This window comes from Platichthys flesus, chromosome 24, assembly GCF_949316205.1.
Source record: "Platichthys flesus chromosome 24, fPlaFle2.1, whole genome shotgun sequence".
NCBI classification, from domain to species: Eukaryota; Metazoa; Chordata; class Actinopteri; order Pleuronectiformes; family Pleuronectidae; genus Platichthys; species Platichthys flesus.
Genome location: NC_084968.1, coordinates 10,855,950 through 10,872,940, shown reverse-complemented (window position 1 = coordinate 10,872,940; position 16,991 = coordinate 10,855,950). Strand labels below are relative to the sequence as shown.

Sequence of the window (16,991 nt, the reverse complement as noted above, 5' to 3'; positions counted from 1 at the left end):
CCCAGAGTCTGTGCTGTGAGCCTGTTGCCAGTAGGAGCCAGGGTGCCGGGAATGGAAAAAAGGACTCTCGACAGGCCAATTATATGGGAACGTATTCATTTCTGCTAATACAATGAACATAGTTGTATAGGTACATATTTGCACAGTGCAAACAAAGCCTTAATAAGAAAAATCTGCGACCATGAATGCACAAATGCGCTAACTCCATGATTGGAATATGAGGATGTGAAACAACGGGCAGGCAGCCGGCGCACGAGGCATAATGAAAATTAAGCGTTAATATGAATTTTTCATGGTGGAACCTGTGTGACACTTGCAGACGTGTGCATTTTTTCCAACCGCCATACATTATTCAACGAGAGCATGTGACCAGAGGTGTGGGGGTGGGGGGGTGTATTCTTCCATCTCACTTGAGAAAAAGCCGGAATGGGAGGAAATCTACAAGTGAAGTAATGACCTGATTAGATATAAATAAGTCAAAGATGGAAGATGGAAATTAAACTTGAGATCCAGAATGGGGGGCTAGAGCTTCCCTCTTAAATCTCAATATGGAACACAACAGTGTACAGAAGCAATATATATTTATATATATATACACATACTGAGTAGATTTACATGGTGTTAAAGAGCCTATAAGTGTATTCATGGTTATAATATACAGCTGCAGAGAGCAGATGCAGCATTAAAATATAAATAAAACATATAGAGAGCAATTATACATAAAAAAAATCTATCATAATGATGCATAATAAATCTGAGAGGGATGATGGTGAGATTATCATTAAACAACAACACTGATGTTCATCACTTTTTATATCATGACACAAGGAATTAATCATTTACATATTATCCCTAATGGTTTCTACCAAACTGTAGCTATCTGAGCGGTGTGTCTGTGTAGTCGCTAAATAAAGTATAAAGATTACAATGTAATCTACAGGAAATTAGAACAAATCTTAAATACAACTTATCTATCATAAAGTATCACAGAGTCGAGTAAAAAAAACTGCATGTTTAAAGCATATTTCATGTTTATTAACATATTCATCCTGTACATAAAAATTACTTTGATACGTCTTATGTTTAAAAAAAATACAGCTTAAAGCTAAAAGGTCCTACAACGGCTACAAAGACAACACAATATTACAAATAAATAATTACACAGGAAGTTGCCCAGCATGTCATGTCTGAAATACTGTTAATGGGAAAGTGGGCTCTAAAACCAGCTCATCTATTTTGAATTAGATTTTCACGGCACTATTCCACACGTTTTAATTGTGTGTGTTAATGTTGGACCGCTTTACTACGATTAAAAATGAAACATACAACAGATATATATTTAACATGTGCAACTCCATGAAACAGCTTTTGCAGCATAAGTGCTAATAAGAAAATAAAGGTACACGATTTCCCTTAAGAGTCAAACAAGAGGATAAAATAGTTTTTTGTTTTAAATAGACCCTGGAGAAGTAGAAGAGCGGAGCAGGCGTGTGGAAACTTCTGAGTTCTGGCGGCAGGACGTGTTTATCTCACACGTTAGAAGAGTGGTGAACAAATCAGGTGTTGTAGTGCTTGGGTCAGCGCCGTGTCCAGCTGAGGTCTCCCTGACCTGCACCTGGTTCCTCTCACATCCCCTCGTGCATCAGTATATATATATATATATATATATATACATCTGAGCTCCAAAGCCGTCTTCAGGCTATGATCCCCCCCCCACACCTGGATGAAAGCAACTCACCCTCATCTCCATCTGCATTCATCAGTCTCTAACACCTTCCCCTTTCCGCTCTCGGGCCTGTAATGTTTCCACGGCCGATCACTAAAGTGCTTTTTCCATCTCCTGCTCACTTCTCCTCCGGCCGCTCGCCGCTCCTCGCCCCGCGGCCCGTCTTGTTCAGCACCGAGTTCAGCTCACTCAGCAGATTGGACGGCAGCATGCCCTCCGCGCCCAGAGACGGCCTTTTAACGGTCTTACAGACGCCCTTGGGGGGTAGAGGCAGAGGCAGGGGCGGCTGTTGCCTGGCCGGGGACGGAGAATGATGCCGCGGAGGTTGCCCGGCGTTCACAGAGGGTCGGGGGGGCAGTGCGTCCAGGGGCTTGAGGAGGTGATTAGGCTTCGGGCAGTTGGCTTTGGCGCTCTTGTGAGGACCGGCCTCCTCTGAAGCGACCTGGTTGCCTCCAGCGAGAGACGGCTTCCTGTCGATCTGCTGAATTGAAGCAGAGGGAATTCAAAGTCAATTACGGAGCCCCGGGGGGGGGGGGGGGGGGGCAATTTGAACAAGTGTAATCGAGTTCTGAGTAAATCTTTTATAACAGTAACACAGCCGGAAGCCACTTGGATGCATTAATCAATCAGTGGGACGGCATACTTGGAAACCTTTCATATATAACACTCACATTTTGACAAAAAAAAAATAAAATCACAGACTCACCGGTTTCCTGGAATTAAGGTTGTGAGGTGAAACCTTGCGGACCTCAGCCACAGCGCCCCCTCTGGAGGATTTGTGATCTGCAGCGTCATTTGAGTTGACGGTCTTTGAGCAGAGGTCAGAACTGTACTGGAGACACACAGCCGACAACAGGAGTGAGCAGCAGGTTCCTTCAAAAAACCTTTGTGGTGAGTTAAGAGGTATAGAAGTAGTGGATTTGGGGAATCTATGATACATACAGAAGTTATTCCTTTTGTGTTGTTTATATTTTATTAAACTGTATTGATCACAGACTTGTATTTAAAGAGGAAACAGGAAGCACAGGTCTCGTATGAACTTCGATTTCTGGCCGGACTAACACAAGTATCTTTGTAAAAAAAAAGGAAAAGTGGCAGAGTTCTGATCTCTGGCTAAACTTCCTCTCTAACAACATATCCTTTCATATCACCCTGACCCCCCCCCCCCCCCCCCCCCCGACCTACAGAACAGTCTCTTTCTAACAAATCCTTATTTCATCACTGCCACGACCCGTCCTTGCACCTTTGCCCCCCCCCCATGAACCCTCCATCTCCAGCGCCCAAAACACCTTTGCTTCGAAATGAGGCCCTCCATCGCCGGTTGCCATGGAAACTGTGGGAGCAGGATGCTCTCTAACAGGTGAGAGAGGAAATCAAGAACACTGAAGTGCTCTCGGCCGACTCTCTCATCCGCACTCTCCCTCCCTCTCTCTCTCTCTCTCTGCCCTTCCCACAAGCCCCCGTGTCCTTCCCACAATCCCCCCCCCCCCCGTGTTGGAAGCTGACAATCCTGATATTTAGCGGATTCGGGAGGAGAGTCCGAACGTTATTAGCCGGCTCCGCTCTGCTATGGATTTTTTTCTTGATCTGAAGAGCTGAGAAAAGACACAGAGGCCCCCCCCCCCCCCTTGGAAACAACAAGCAAAAAAAACAATCTCTCCCTGACAGCGTGCCCTGTCTCCCCTCGCTCACCCAAACGAAGGCACTCAAAGGCTTTTACAGTAAAGCACCTGTGATAAACAACCCGGCGCCGCAGATGCTTTCCCATAAAGGAAGCCGAGCGGCGGGCTGATGCCGATGAAATGTGCTGAGCGTACACCTCGGGAGCTCGGGAATCTTTTGTTTGATCCGCTACTTGGAGATTTGGGCGAGCGTGACGTCCAACTTAAAGTCTTGTTTTTCAAAAGTACAGCATCAATGAGCGCCAGATTGAAAAACACTACAGGAACATGACACATCCGTCGAGGCCCCCCCCTCTGTGTTTGCTTTGTCTCGCATCATTTATGTCATATGTGCTGAGTCAGCGACTGACAGGGACAACACTCGGCTCCTTGACCTTATTCTCACGGCTTTTCCACATAAAATGATTTATGTTATTGCTGAGTGACCTCGAAAACTTTACACTCCTTCTCCTGTTTATGTACTTAGTCTGCCTATAACGTGGATGAGGGGGGGGGGGGGAAATATGATTTATCGTATCTTCCCTTTCCTTCCCTGAGATATGGATTGTACAAAGATGGTTTATTCCGACTGTATCAAGCGTATTTTCCACATGGATGAGGGGGAAAGGGAGGTCTCTGCATCGGGTTTATCAAACTCGCTGATGTTTTTGGTTTGCAGCAGTAACCGGGTCAGGGGGAGAAGAGGTTTTTCCCAAAGTCACTAAGAGCTTCTGTAAATGACTTCATCAGGCTTTGGCACGAGTAACTTCCTCGCTCTCACTCAGTGTGCCATCGTCTCACCTTCATCCTGATTATGTCCGTCACCCAGCCGACCTGCGCCTCCCTCTTCTCGCAGCACAGATGCCTGAGGAGGGAAACACACTCACATCAGCCGCTGGTTTCCACCTTATTACCCCTCGCACTCCTTTTTTCAACAGGTGACCGGATCCGGTGAGTCACCGCACCCAGGGGGGGGGGAGGAGAGACAGTTCGTTGATCGCTTGACAATGGGAGGGCCTGGCTGTCATTAGCGGTGATTGCGTGAATCGGCGGGGGTGAAGTGCGGTGATTAGTGCCAAAAGTAACAATCTAGGATGATGGCTTAAATAACACCTGTCATCCGATTCAGGATGGTACAGTATTGTCTTTGATTGGCAGCTATTTCTGGTGTCTGTACTGTGCTTATATACGTTTATCATAAAGCTCCCTGCATTTGGTCTGTACATGGAATGGAGCTGACAATGGAAAGTGTTTTTTTTGGCATAGGTATTTGTTAAGCAATTTTTAACTTCACAGTTTTACAAGTTTAATTGAATATTTCTCTGCTTTTCTTTGATCTCAATGACGTGAACACTCTAATCAAAGCTCAATGTAATGAAGTGGAAAGTGAAAGTGATATTTTGTCTTGATTAGTGAATAGTGTGAGGAAGTGAAATGTCTTTAAAGTGCATTTAAATGGCCTCAAGTACAAAATGTATGAGTGTAGCTTGCTGGCTTTTCTTTATCAAAACCTATAGGGCGCCTTTTCAGTAAAGTTAGATTTACACGGCAGCTAGCAAAGAAGAAAAATTAAAAGTCGGCCACGATTTGGTTCCCGACTGTCGACCAGCAGCGGCCCAGCATGAGGCCACTCGTCCCATTATAAACTGCACTTTGGTCCCCATTAATAACCCACTTAGATCACAGAGTGCTTTCACTCCAACTTTTGTTTCACTTCTGTTTTTGGAGATTTTTTTGAAGTGGAAAGTGCAGAGGTCACACTCATCAGTGGTTGAACTGGAGAACTCACCACTGGTGTTTGTCAGAGTAGATGGTGAAGCCCCAGCTGTTGAGACAAGAAGGACGAGGGTCAGATCGGAAACTTTTTATTGTTTTATTGCTCCGGAAAAACTGAAGCAAAACATGCACACATACACAAGTACACATGGAATTTTCAAAGTACCCTAAAAGAACAACTTAAAAGTATTAAACACAGTTAAAAAGTTATTTTAAAGAAAGCAGCAGGTCAAAACCTTGTTCATTAAAATGCAGAGGAATAGAAACATATAAGAAACGCTGGGTTCTAAATAGCAGAATTAATGAAGTTATCCGTTCTAGTCTCAGCCCACATGTTGATCCACGTGTGCTCCGGGCTCAACTGTTCAATACACTGAGCGGGTGCCTTTAACCTATAACGTTTAAAGTACAGTTTCTTGGGAGAGTTGCAAAATAAACAAAACTTTTGAAAGTGGGATTATTGCTGGAGCATAATTGAGTCCGGGATGAACACTGTTAATTGTGTGATGCTGCAAAAGTAACTAAAATGACCCCCTTCCCACACAGGTGTAATGTATTTCCACACAAGTGCACATATGGGCCTGTTTGCATGAATTAACCTGCACAGAGGCACAGCACGGTGGAAAGAGCGCCTCCCGGGAGAACACACCTGAGAATCCTCTGCAGCCGCGGTTGAACGGGAGCTGAGAAGTGGGGGAAGAACAAAGCCGGCGAGGGGGCCGAGGCGGAGAGCCCGCGGCCCGGAGCATCACTCCTGTGAGTCGAGGCAGCCGATCCGACCCGGCGGTCGGCCGCTCACAGATCGACCTCTGCCTAATGAGATACCGGAGCGCCGCCTCTCCTAACCCCTCTCGCCATGACTCTGCGCTCTCCTCAGCTCTCTGTCTTTATTCCTTTATTCGCAGTATGACTTCTCCCACAGCCCAACGGCCTATTTATGATACCAGGCTGTATCATTCTTTTCCTTCTGCCCCTCCCTTTCCTCCCTTTCGCCCTTCATCTCCCACTTCTTCTCTCTTATCCACTTGTTCTCCCCTGAAGGACCGAGCGCTGCAGACAGACGCTCGCCCGGACTCATTTTTCACGCTTCGCCGGACTTGAAATTTCCCGACACGGGGAAAATGATGAGGAATTGTAATTAGGGTAACGTGAAATATCGGGGGTTCGGCTCCTCGAGACGTTTCCTCTTTGTTTGACCAACAGGAGCTCCTGCGGGTTGCAAATTATAATAATGGAGGACCATTAAAATAAAACTGTGGCAGGGATATTTTCCAGCCGCGTACGCAGAGCTCGATAATTTGTATTTGTTAAAAAGTGATGAGATCCATTACAGTGATAAATACGATGGGGTCAGGGGTGGCCCCTGGTGGGGGGGGGCGGACTCTGAGGGCCGATACATCTTCGGGGACTAATAGCATGAACTGTTGCACACGATCAGATGCACACAAATAATAACAAATAATCCCTAGCTCATCTTAATAAAACATGGAGGCTGAATATGCAGCAGTTGCTTTGGGTCCTAATGATTATTATGAAGATGCCACAAAGCTATGCACTAAAAGGGTTATGAAAACATATGTCTGTTTTAGTGCAATATTTATGGGACCACAAAATATGCAGAGGGGAATTAGAAGAACGGCCATTAAGAGCAAAAATCATTGACTGGTCTAATAGGAGCTGAATTTGAGGTTAGTGAAGTAAATACAGGATTTCAACGTCTCACCATAGAGAGACAGAGGGAGGAAGTAACTAAGAAATTAAACTGATGCGGAGGTCACGTGATTTTGTTTACCACCCAGAGATATTTGTTTACTTTTGGGGTTTATATTTGTCATGTTTGTGTCTGTCTCTTACATTCGAACACCTCCCGATCAATACAACCTATCCAAACCACTGGAGAACTCGGAGTCATCGTTCCTAGAGGATCCTCACAGGGACAAAAGAGTTGACCCTCAGGTGAGGAATAATAAAGAGTGATAAAGTTCGGTGGAATCAGTTCTGTTCTGGTTCAGACCTTCCGTGTGTCCCCACGCCTCCGACCCGGAGGGAAGGTTCATCACGCTGAACAAACATATAATAGCTTCATTTAATTTTCACAGATTCCTAAAAGTGCTGGAGCTTTTTACACGTTAAGTTTTACACCACAGCTCAAAATAACTTGGACATGTGGTGATAATTGAAACGCTACACACCTTCAGATGTCTTTTATTGGAAGAATGATCCACACATTGTTTCATATTTCTCATGATTATAAATGGTGGCACGTGACAACTTCATGGAAGTATGTGAAAGTACTTTGTATATCTTAGGAACAATAGTTTCAACATAAAAACCCACTTACAAGCCTCGTCCATGGCCGACTGAGTTGCAAAGGTAATAATGGAGCAAAAAAAACTGATGATAAATGGAGCTCGAGTTTTGACCTTTGAGTCAATTTACTGTTTCCGCGAATTGATTTGATTTCAAGCGCGTAAAAATAAGAAAAGTTAAACCTCTTTTTATTTCAGTCGCTGACCTTCACGTGGAGATGAAATCACTTTCCTCTCGCTCACATTGCCTTTTTCCTCTCGCAGTAAAACAGAGGGAATAGTGGAAATTCCAACTACATTATTACTTATAATATTAATTCCACGTCTGAAACAACTCAGCAGCAAAATAAAAATCGAGTAAAATGTAGCTGAAATCATTTCTATCGACAGTATTAGAGGAAACGGAAAATGTGACCATGCAAACCGTCCGTTTTGGTAGTTTTAGCAAATCTACTGCTGATTTGAATCCCAAATTAATTTACATACATTCAGATTTCAGAGAGAAAGAAACACACACACACGAGAGGTTTATTATTCATATGAGCACGGTTTACCTGGTCGGGGGTTTCAGCTTCTTCCTCAGGCCCAGGTAACATTTCACAGATTTGAGTGGGATTGCTTTCTCTGCTTTAGTGCTCTGCGAGGAAAGAAAAACAATTGAATATTTTTGGATGAATAAATCACGAAAAAAAACTGGCGAGAATCACATCACACTCGACCAAACTAAATAAACCCAGATAAAGCAAATTGCCAACAAATGATCTGTGCCATTTAAAAAAAAAAGTGTCACAGCACGACAATCAATTTGAATCATTACCAGGAGGAGGAAAATACACACGTCTCCTACCAAGCAAAGAAAGACAGAAAGTGGGAGAGAAGAAAGGAAAGTAAATCAGAGTTAAAGCCCCTGACACATACACATCGCAGCCCCCCCCCCGTCCCCCCCCATCCCTGCTCCATACAACGCAACGTAATTTGCGCTAAGTATAAAGCAAGCTATAATTGTACAGGCCAAAGTACTTATAATTTCCTTTGCATTCATGCAGTAATTAAGTGTATTCTTGTGCAACCTGATATAGAAAATAGGGCTTTTCAGTGAGCCCCCCCCCCCCCCCCGTACTGCACCTCCATCAATAATGAACACTCCTTCTCACTGCTTTTAACGAATCCCTTGTTTCAACCGCAGGAATGCGCTGAGGAGAAACAGGGCTCCGGGGAACCCACTGTGTTCTTCCCTTTTCAAAAGAGAGTGGGAAGTCCGCCGCCACGAGTGCGTTTTGTATTCCTCCTCACATTCCAGGATTTGGACGGACACGTCGCCGGGGACGTGGAGCGGAGAGTTTGGGCGGAGTTCCATCTCCGCGGTTCGCCGCCATGTGGGCTCCCGTTTTAACACCGTCTGGTTTTCCCAAGCAGCTCCGTCACCTTTGAGATTCCCCTGGTGGCGCGAGGCGTGCTCTGTGCGCCAGGTACCTCTGTGTGTTTGCATGCGAGAGAGCCAACACGGTGGCGGGTGTGTGTTTGTAGATGTGACAGTGGATTCACCCCCCCTCCCCCCCCCAAAAAAAAATAAGAAGAAGTGTACTTGCTTTGATATCTCTGTAGAGCAGCAGCTTCTCTGCACACAGCACGACGTGTTTGTCCTGGAACTTGTGCCCCGACAGCAGTTTGGTGGAGCCGTCATTGAACTTCAGAGGGTCGCCTCTCACCACCTGCTTTAGGTCGTCTGGGAAAACAGAATGAAAAGTCCATCAATCTACTATTCTATCAATCGATCGATCGATCAATCAATCAATCAATATATCCATCTATGCAGAAATACCAACAAACAGCTGTTACTAGATGTTAAATGTGGTGTTTTCAGTTTTATATGATTAGACAACTGGTTCTGTGAACTTGTGTTGGACAAACACTGTATCCACCAGTGACCCCAGCCCGACTGATTAAGGTAAGCACCACTTCATCAACCACAATCATACTCAGTTTCTCATTTCAAATCATTTTCTACTTTCTAACATTTATAAATTCACCAAAAATGCATATTTCACATTCTGTTTATTCCAAGTCTGCTTCTCAGTTCCTACCATCCAGTTAAATTTGGTTATTTCACTTTAGTTAAATCATCAATCCCAGTTAGCCAACCATTGAGACCCTGTTTATATTTCTGATGCTTACCTTTGAATTAAAGCCCAGAAGTTTATACTTGAATCCAACTGTTTTAATTGCTTATGCTAATTATTACTTTCATCAAACTATTATGATAATTTTCCATCTCTCACTTGTAATTACTTACTTTGAGGACATTGTTTGAACTTCTCACAATGTTTCCTACGTAGCATTAATGCATTTCTTCAAAAACCACACGGTAATGAGGCGATGAAGGTACCTCAATGTGATACAATACATATATTTGTTTTCGTCAGCTCTTAATTTATTGAATTAGATCTTTCCATTCAATATGTTAATTCAGTTTGGTGAAGTAAAGGTACGGGGTAATTTAGGAATCAACAGATTGATGTATAATAAACGCAAAGAGTTGTTGTGCTATGATGAACAATTACAATAACACACACACACTTTGACCGAAGGATGCAGTTTGTAATGGCCTCATATCATCGGAGGAATACTTTACCTTTCCCGTCGGCTCCACCTTTAGCCCCTGCAAACCTCTTTATGACCAGAAAAGCAGAACTAGGGAAGTCCAAGGAGCTCCACTCCAACACCTGCTCCAGGATCTTCTCACTGTGGTGCAACGGGCGCTCTGTTAGGAGTGAAACACACCGGGGTCAGAGGGGGGGGTGGGGGGGAGGGGGCTCAGAGTCCACCAGGCCACCGCCGAGCCGCTGCGTCCTCCGGTCAAAACCCGGATTAGAAATGCACGAAGCACGATCACGGCCTCTTATCACAAATCCCGTGACTAATCCCACTTAACCAAATAACAAAATGATGTTGTTGTTGTTCTCCCCCGTCTCCATCACAAAGTAGTTTCATTTATCTCCCGCACATCGGGAGCCGATTATAAAAACACACTCATGTGCAAAATAGACCTATTATCTCGCCCTAATTGGTGAACGGGGTACACGCTATCAGCCGGGAAAAAAAGAGAAAGAATAAACGGAGATAATTTGTGTACCACCACTCCTGCTCCAATTCCTCCATCTCCACCCCCTCCCTGGTTTTCATAACCGACGGAGGTAAAAAGAGCCACGATGGCATAACTTATTCATAACGGTGGGCTTATCTCCCCTCTGGAATCTCTGCAGACCAAGGCCACGGAATTAGTTCCTCATTTCCCACCAAATATTGGCTCCCCCCCTCTCCTGCCTATTGTCCCCGATAACGGTGTTTATCTTCGGCTGTCCCCACAAAATGGCCAATTAACGCCCCCCCCCTTTATGGTCTTATGAGCAAAACCTGTCACGCTACCACCTTCAAAATAGCTCCGCTGTTTACTCTTCCGCAGACATATTGTCTCGGCATTGGGGAAAAATATGCTGAAACGACAGCAAATGCATTCGGTATTCACCGCGCCTTCACTTTTTGGAGGAGGACGGCGCGCCCTCTGCAACTTTTCCCGGGAGGAAAACAAACGTGAGAGTGCGGCGTAAACTCCCGGTGAACTGATGAGACGTGCGCCGGGTGCCGCCAGCCAAGCAGCTTCGCGACAAAGCTCAACTTTGACTCCCCCCCCCCCCCCCCCCACCTCCCCCCTTCGCTCGCCGCTCCCCACGCGGCGATCAGAAGCGGGGGTGCGAGGCTGGAGGTGCCGTCGGTGCATATTAATACAAGAGGAGGGCGACCATGCAAGAGGGATTAAGGTAATTCATGACATGTGACGGTAAAGATGGTATATACGTGTCTGCATGAGAATCAGAGATTACAGGAGTTTTATGGAGGATTGAATTATAAGATGTACTGTAGAGGAAGGTTAGGGAGGAACGCCTATTTATTTAATATATAAATACGTTGTTTACCCTGTCATCCCTTAAACTGCTCATCAGACACCATATTGATTACAGGTGTCTAGTAATGTGCTGGGCTCTCTCAGAAGTACACATCGCGTGGTACATTTTCCCATGATGCATCACAATTCATTTGAGTTAAGAGCCACCGATTACAGTAGTCAGTAATTACAGATGTGGGGGAATCAAAAACTTAACTTCAATGAGCATGTAAATATATACATACTGTACAATTGCTTGTTTCTTATTCAAATTAGTGTCACATGATCGTATTCTTAAGTAAGGGTTGAGAGCAGCAACAAGACCAAGCAGAACCTTTGAAGTGAAGAAACTTTGAAGCATCACAAGGTTTGAAGTGAAGTAAGCAGGATAAACAGTGATCTGCCCTTCTCCGACTTTAGAGGCATGAGTGAGTTTTGCAATACAAACGCAAGGATAAGAGAAAAATCTGAAAATAATCGAATAAAATAACATTTGAAGTAGAAATATACTTTCTTATTTTACTAATCCTCTCTGAGAATCATCTTGGGTATGCTTGGAGGTCTCCTGGGGTCCAACCGATCCGTAACTTGCCCGGAGCAATTAGACGTGGAATCGGTGCTGATTGGTAAAGTATAAAGACTATTTTGTGAAAAGAATCAGGATCATGATGGGGGGGGCAGGAGCTCTTCAATTTGAAAAGCCTTCCTACCTAGCTCTCCATTCTCGATGACCTCGAAGGTGGTCCAGAGGTCCTCAGCGCTGAAGGGGACGTTCCTCATGCTCAACGCGGTTTCCACGAGCTCCGCGGACCTCATGCTGGGAGAGACCTACAGAGAACAGCAACAGATATCAAACATCTGGAATATAAAAGAGCGGAGGTCGATTCCTCTGCCCTCAACTCTTCCTTCGAGGAGCCGATCACATTTGTTGCGGATGTTTGACTTCGCAGCCACGTGCACGGTGCGCTTATTAAATGCTAACTCCTCCGTCATTGCCTCTACCTGAACAGGATGGAACCAAGCAGATGTTCGGCCTTATTCCACAGGGATCCTCTTTAACCCCGCCCCTATTCAACCGCCACTGACCTGCGAATGGACTCTGCAACCTGCAGTGACCCGCGTGCCTCGTAAACTGTGATTACTCACACAATTAAATCAGACATTTCTCTGATTGGTTTGCTTTTGATTTGTTTTGCAGGCAAACCCCTCCCACCCCCCCCCCCCCCCCCCCCCCAGGGGTTAAACCACAAATGTCTCTGCCCTTTTCTATCAACCTCTCCACCTCTCGTTCCCGCCCGCCTTCATCCCTCGCTCTTATTTCACCTCCCCCGCCAACGGGCCCGTTGGGAAAGAGGGCGTGCTCGGAGAGGCACGTGCCCGCACCGAGAGTACGGACCCACACTTTAATACACACACACACACACACACACACGCAGACACACACTTATACCTTGATTAAACAGCAGTTCTCCGGCGCTCTCTTTTCCAGGTACACCTCGAAGATCAGGTCCCCAGCTGGAGAGAACTGAGAGAGTAAAAGGAAGAGAAAAAGAAAGAGAGATCAGTCGGATTGCTAAAAAAACAATGTAGCTGGATTAATTGGCTTTTTTCTTCTGAGTTCCTGGCTCCGGTGTGGCAGGAATCCAAATGGAGAGAAAGTGGAGAGAAGTGTTCGGAGGATTGGTGGAAAGTAAAGGTCGTTGTCGGCGCTGGAGGCAAAGTGAAACCCAGCAGCGATAATGGAATGCAAAAGCCGACTAAATAAAGACAACACGTGCGAGACGGCAGCACCGGAGAGGTGGAGGCGCGTGTATCACCTGCTCTGAGACTGAAAGGCTTTCCACAGGTGTTAACTTTAAGTGTGGGGGCAGTTTGAAAATGTTTTGGAGACACGCACGCCTCGGAAAAATGCTCACGGTCGATTAGAGGACGTGGAGGAGGACTTAGAGGAGCCAAGAAAAACAACATCCTGCAGATTCTGAACCTCAGTTGAAGTTAAACTGTCAATACACTGAATTTGCTTCCTTGAGAATGACTGATAGTTATTGAAAGGTTATCGAGTTAAAAAAAAGATTATCCTATATATATTGCGATTTTAAATGTTTTAATTTTTCACCTCCAGATAATTGACACAGAGGAATATCTGAAAGATTAAAGCTTAAAGCTTTTCTACCTGACATTCAGGTTAAATTCTCAGTCAAAGTATAAATAAACAAATATTTATATTCCAATTAAAACAAAAACCTATTTGAGACATTGTAAGCAAGTGAGTAATAATTTCACTTTATGTGAAACCAAGTTGAAAAAGCTGGTAGAGCGAGTCGAGTGCTAGGCCATCGCTGGAAAATGAACAACTAAGTGAACAGGAGCAGGTTCCTCTGTTGATCTGGAAACTACAGCTACTTTTCCCTGGTGATTTTAACGTGCGGCTGAACAGAAGTCCATTATTGGCTTCATCAGGGAGAACTAGCACATGATTAGAGGGAGGAGGCCACTTCTGACTCGCTCAGCCTCGAAAGGACAGAGAAATTACAGTCATTCAAACCGGCCAAAGCTGTGATTTGTGAAAATGTCACGGACGCACGCAGGCTTTGCTCGGAACACTTTCCGTCTTTCCATTTCATTGTGGTGAGACGGGAGGACGACCGGGCGCACGTTACAAACATGGTGTTTGTGGACTCAAACAGACGGAGAGGAAATAACCAGACTTTGTGGAGAAGCAGGAAAATGTGAGAGAAATGTACAGCTGCCAAAGACAAACCCTCCGTCCACTCAGCCTGGCTGTAAATGCACGTATTGATTCTGAAGTGCCACTCCTAACTTGCAAGGCATGACATTCCCTTACACCTCATTATATCACTGATTCATTTACTCCCCCGGGTCGAGCGAGGGTCCGGGGTCTTTCTCCTCCTCGCCAAGGAAGAGAATGAGGTCTGAACTTTCACCTGCAGGGGCCGCCACCCCTGAAAACGAGCTTCCTGTAGATGTCAACAGCGCAGCCTTGATATTCAGGTTCAGAGCCAAGAACCGATTGTTGGACAAAGCTGTGACCTGCACCTCAACCTCAACCGCCGTGGTCTGGTAACAACCACATCCTACAGGGCCCTGCTACTGGTGCTGCTTTAACATCCACCAGCAATGATTGGTTTGGCAGGGGGTGGAAATTGGAGCGGCCGTAATGGAGACAAATGCGACAGCGAATGGGAGGATGACGGAGCCTTTGGCAGAGAGATCCAGGAGGCATTCGAGGGAGAAGCTTCATGTGCTTCAGATAAAAAAAAGAAACTCAGTGTTCAGAGGAAGTCTGGGAGTCTGAGAGAGGAAGCTACTGGCAACGGGAACAAACAGGGTGAAGTTATTTTTCTGGTTTGTCCTTGTTGGACGAGGCTGAAAGAAGAAGAGAAGGGACTGAGAGGAGATAGCTCAGCCTCAACAAACCTCTAGGGCTAGAACTGGAGAATCCATTTGTTATTAATAAGTTAAATAAGAAAATGTAGTTTTGCTTTAAAATATTCCCACGTCTCAATTACATAAAGAAGCTTCTGATGTAAGGTTTTTGTATAATTTCTCATATAAACCTGAACCCCAGACCAATATAGACGCAGGCTTTACATTTCTCAATCTATCCCTAACATAAGGTTAGAGAAATCGTACTTATGAGAGAGAATATCCAAGTTTCTTTGTTGTTGTCCATAGTTGTACAAGATGCAAAATCGTAATTTCATGTTCGACAGATTTATAATAGCATTTGTTTTTCCACTGAGTAACCCTCCTGCCCCACAGCGGCGGACATGTTCTAAATGTCAACGGACAGGTGAAGAGGGGGGGAGGGGGGGAGGGGGGCATGCTATTCGACAACTTACTTCAGATTCCAACAACGGCACAACCAGTTACCTAAGCTGAATGTTTTTCTTGGCTGAGGCGTCCAGGCGTAAAGTACCTGGCGTAAAGGTTAACAGGCACAAAATCCTTTTACAATCACCCGCCTCCTCCGCCGCCTTCCCCATACCCCCCCCCCCCACACGACCTTCGGTGTTTGCCAGAAAAACTGCTCAAATGAATCCCTGATTTGAGAGACCCAGACACACGCAGGCAAACCAATACGAGCAGACACAAGCCCACACGAGCGGCCCCATCACCCCGCAGGTGATTTCCATTCAGGGTGCCACGGGTTGGACTCACCGTGGTGTCCTTCTTATCGTTCCACCGTGTGATGAAGCTATTCTCTCTCTCCATCTGCTGCACCTGGTCTTCATTGACCTGTTGGGAACGGCACAAAAACAACACACACAGACACACACACACACGACTTTAATTCAAACTCCAGATAAAAAAGAAACTTTGTGATCCGGTGAACAACACTTGAGAGAACACTTAAGCATGTTGATGGAAATATAAAACCACTTCCGGTAATAATTAAACTCCGCATTTGAAAAACGACGCACACGGAACAGTATCGTACACAAGCTGCGGAATCGGGTCGTTGGAGCTGACACTTTCTGAAACACGTCGGGAAGGAGGAACTTAGCTGAGAGGCGTTTGCTACACGGAGGGAAGTCGCTTCTCTTTCACAAAACCCTGTGTTTGGGAAATGACTTTCTTATATTTTTTTATTCAAACTTATTCTTGTTTTTAACATCATTATAATTTTCCCGAGAACAATTTGCTTTGTTCGAGAATAAACGAATGGCAGGGAAGATTGGGAGGAGAGAAACAAACTCAAAATGTGCGTGTGTGTGTTTTTGTGTGTTTACAGCTGATACTAGGCCTCGTCCACGGAATCCAGAGCCCGAGCCGTGATTAGCGTGGCGTCTCACTCGCTATATGGCTCGTAACCAGTTGAGCTTACTGGCTATTTGTCATGCAAGCGGCGGCGGCGGCCCCGGAACCGATATGGAGTGAACGCGCCGGCTTTGACGTCGGGACAAGAGGGATCCGGGCGTTCCGCCGGGAATTAGCGGCTCCTGCACATCCAGTAATCCAGGCAGCTCTCCAAGGGTAACACTGATCCCCCCCCCCCATCCGCACATCAGCAAAGTCAAGTCTATTGTGGAGATTTGGCAGCAACAGTTATTCCCCCCAGATGGTTGAAGTATAGGAGTGTTAATAATGCCTGGTTTAGATTCTGTGTGCAATATAGTGATATCTAAATGCTTTTATCAATTATTGATCATTGATTGGAATGAGATGCAAATTACATTGATGTACTGGATGGAAGGAAGATAGCTACGTTTTTTATTGAGGTGGAAAACAAGCAAACTAATTCACACATCCCTGACGTCGGGAGAAGAAAATCTGATTTTACCAATGTTATATTTCTCCCTTTTCAAAATGGCTCCTCACATATAGAACAGAGTCATAAACCTTCTTCCCCCTCAGGCGCTAGACGTCCTGGACAAGAGTGTTCTCTTTGAGCAGTTTTTTTAATAAAATATGCTTTTTGGAAATGTGTTCCATCTGTCAGCAAAGACACCACTGTCAATATCCGGCTGTTGATTCTGAAAGTTTCAAGTATACCAACTTTTTAGAATATATATTTATACATGGAATAAAAATGTTATCCAACTTGCAGGTGG

General features: G+C 45.2%; 1 protein-coding gene across 4 annotated transcripts in view; it reads right to left on the bottom strand.

The window, feature by feature from the left end:
* Positions 1–1,013: 1,013 nt before the first annotated feature.
* Positions 1,014–16,991, bottom strand: part of arap2 (ArfGAP with RhoGAP domain, ankyrin repeat and PH domain 2) — a 96,348-nt gene continuing 80,370 nt past the window's right edge. For 2 of the 4 annotated variants that reach the window (XM_062384253.1, XM_062384252.1), the window contains exons 24-33: positions 15,598–15,675; positions 12,866–12,940; positions 12,126–12,243; positions 10,105–10,233; positions 9,062–9,198; positions 8,027–8,109; positions 5,177–5,212; positions 4,189–4,252; positions 2,433–2,558; positions 1,014–2,207 (exon numbers count right to left, since the gene is read on the bottom strand). In XM_062384253.1, the coding sequence (XP_062240237.1) occupies positions 1,845–2,207; positions 2,433–2,558; positions 4,189–4,252; positions 5,177–5,212; positions 8,027–8,109; positions 9,062–9,198; positions 10,105–10,233; positions 12,126–12,243; positions 12,866–12,940; positions 15,598–15,675 (1,209 nt within the window). In that variant the 3' untranslated portion in view covers positions 1,014–1,844. Of the gene's footprint in view, positions 2,208–2,432; positions 2,559–4,188; positions 4,253–5,176; positions 5,213–8,026; positions 8,110–9,061; positions 9,199–10,104; positions 10,234–11,209; positions 12,056–12,125; positions 12,244–12,865; positions 12,941–15,597; positions 15,676–16,991 lie in introns of those variants that run through there. The other 2 variants (XM_062384254.1, XM_062384255.1) reach the window with 2 other exon arrangements.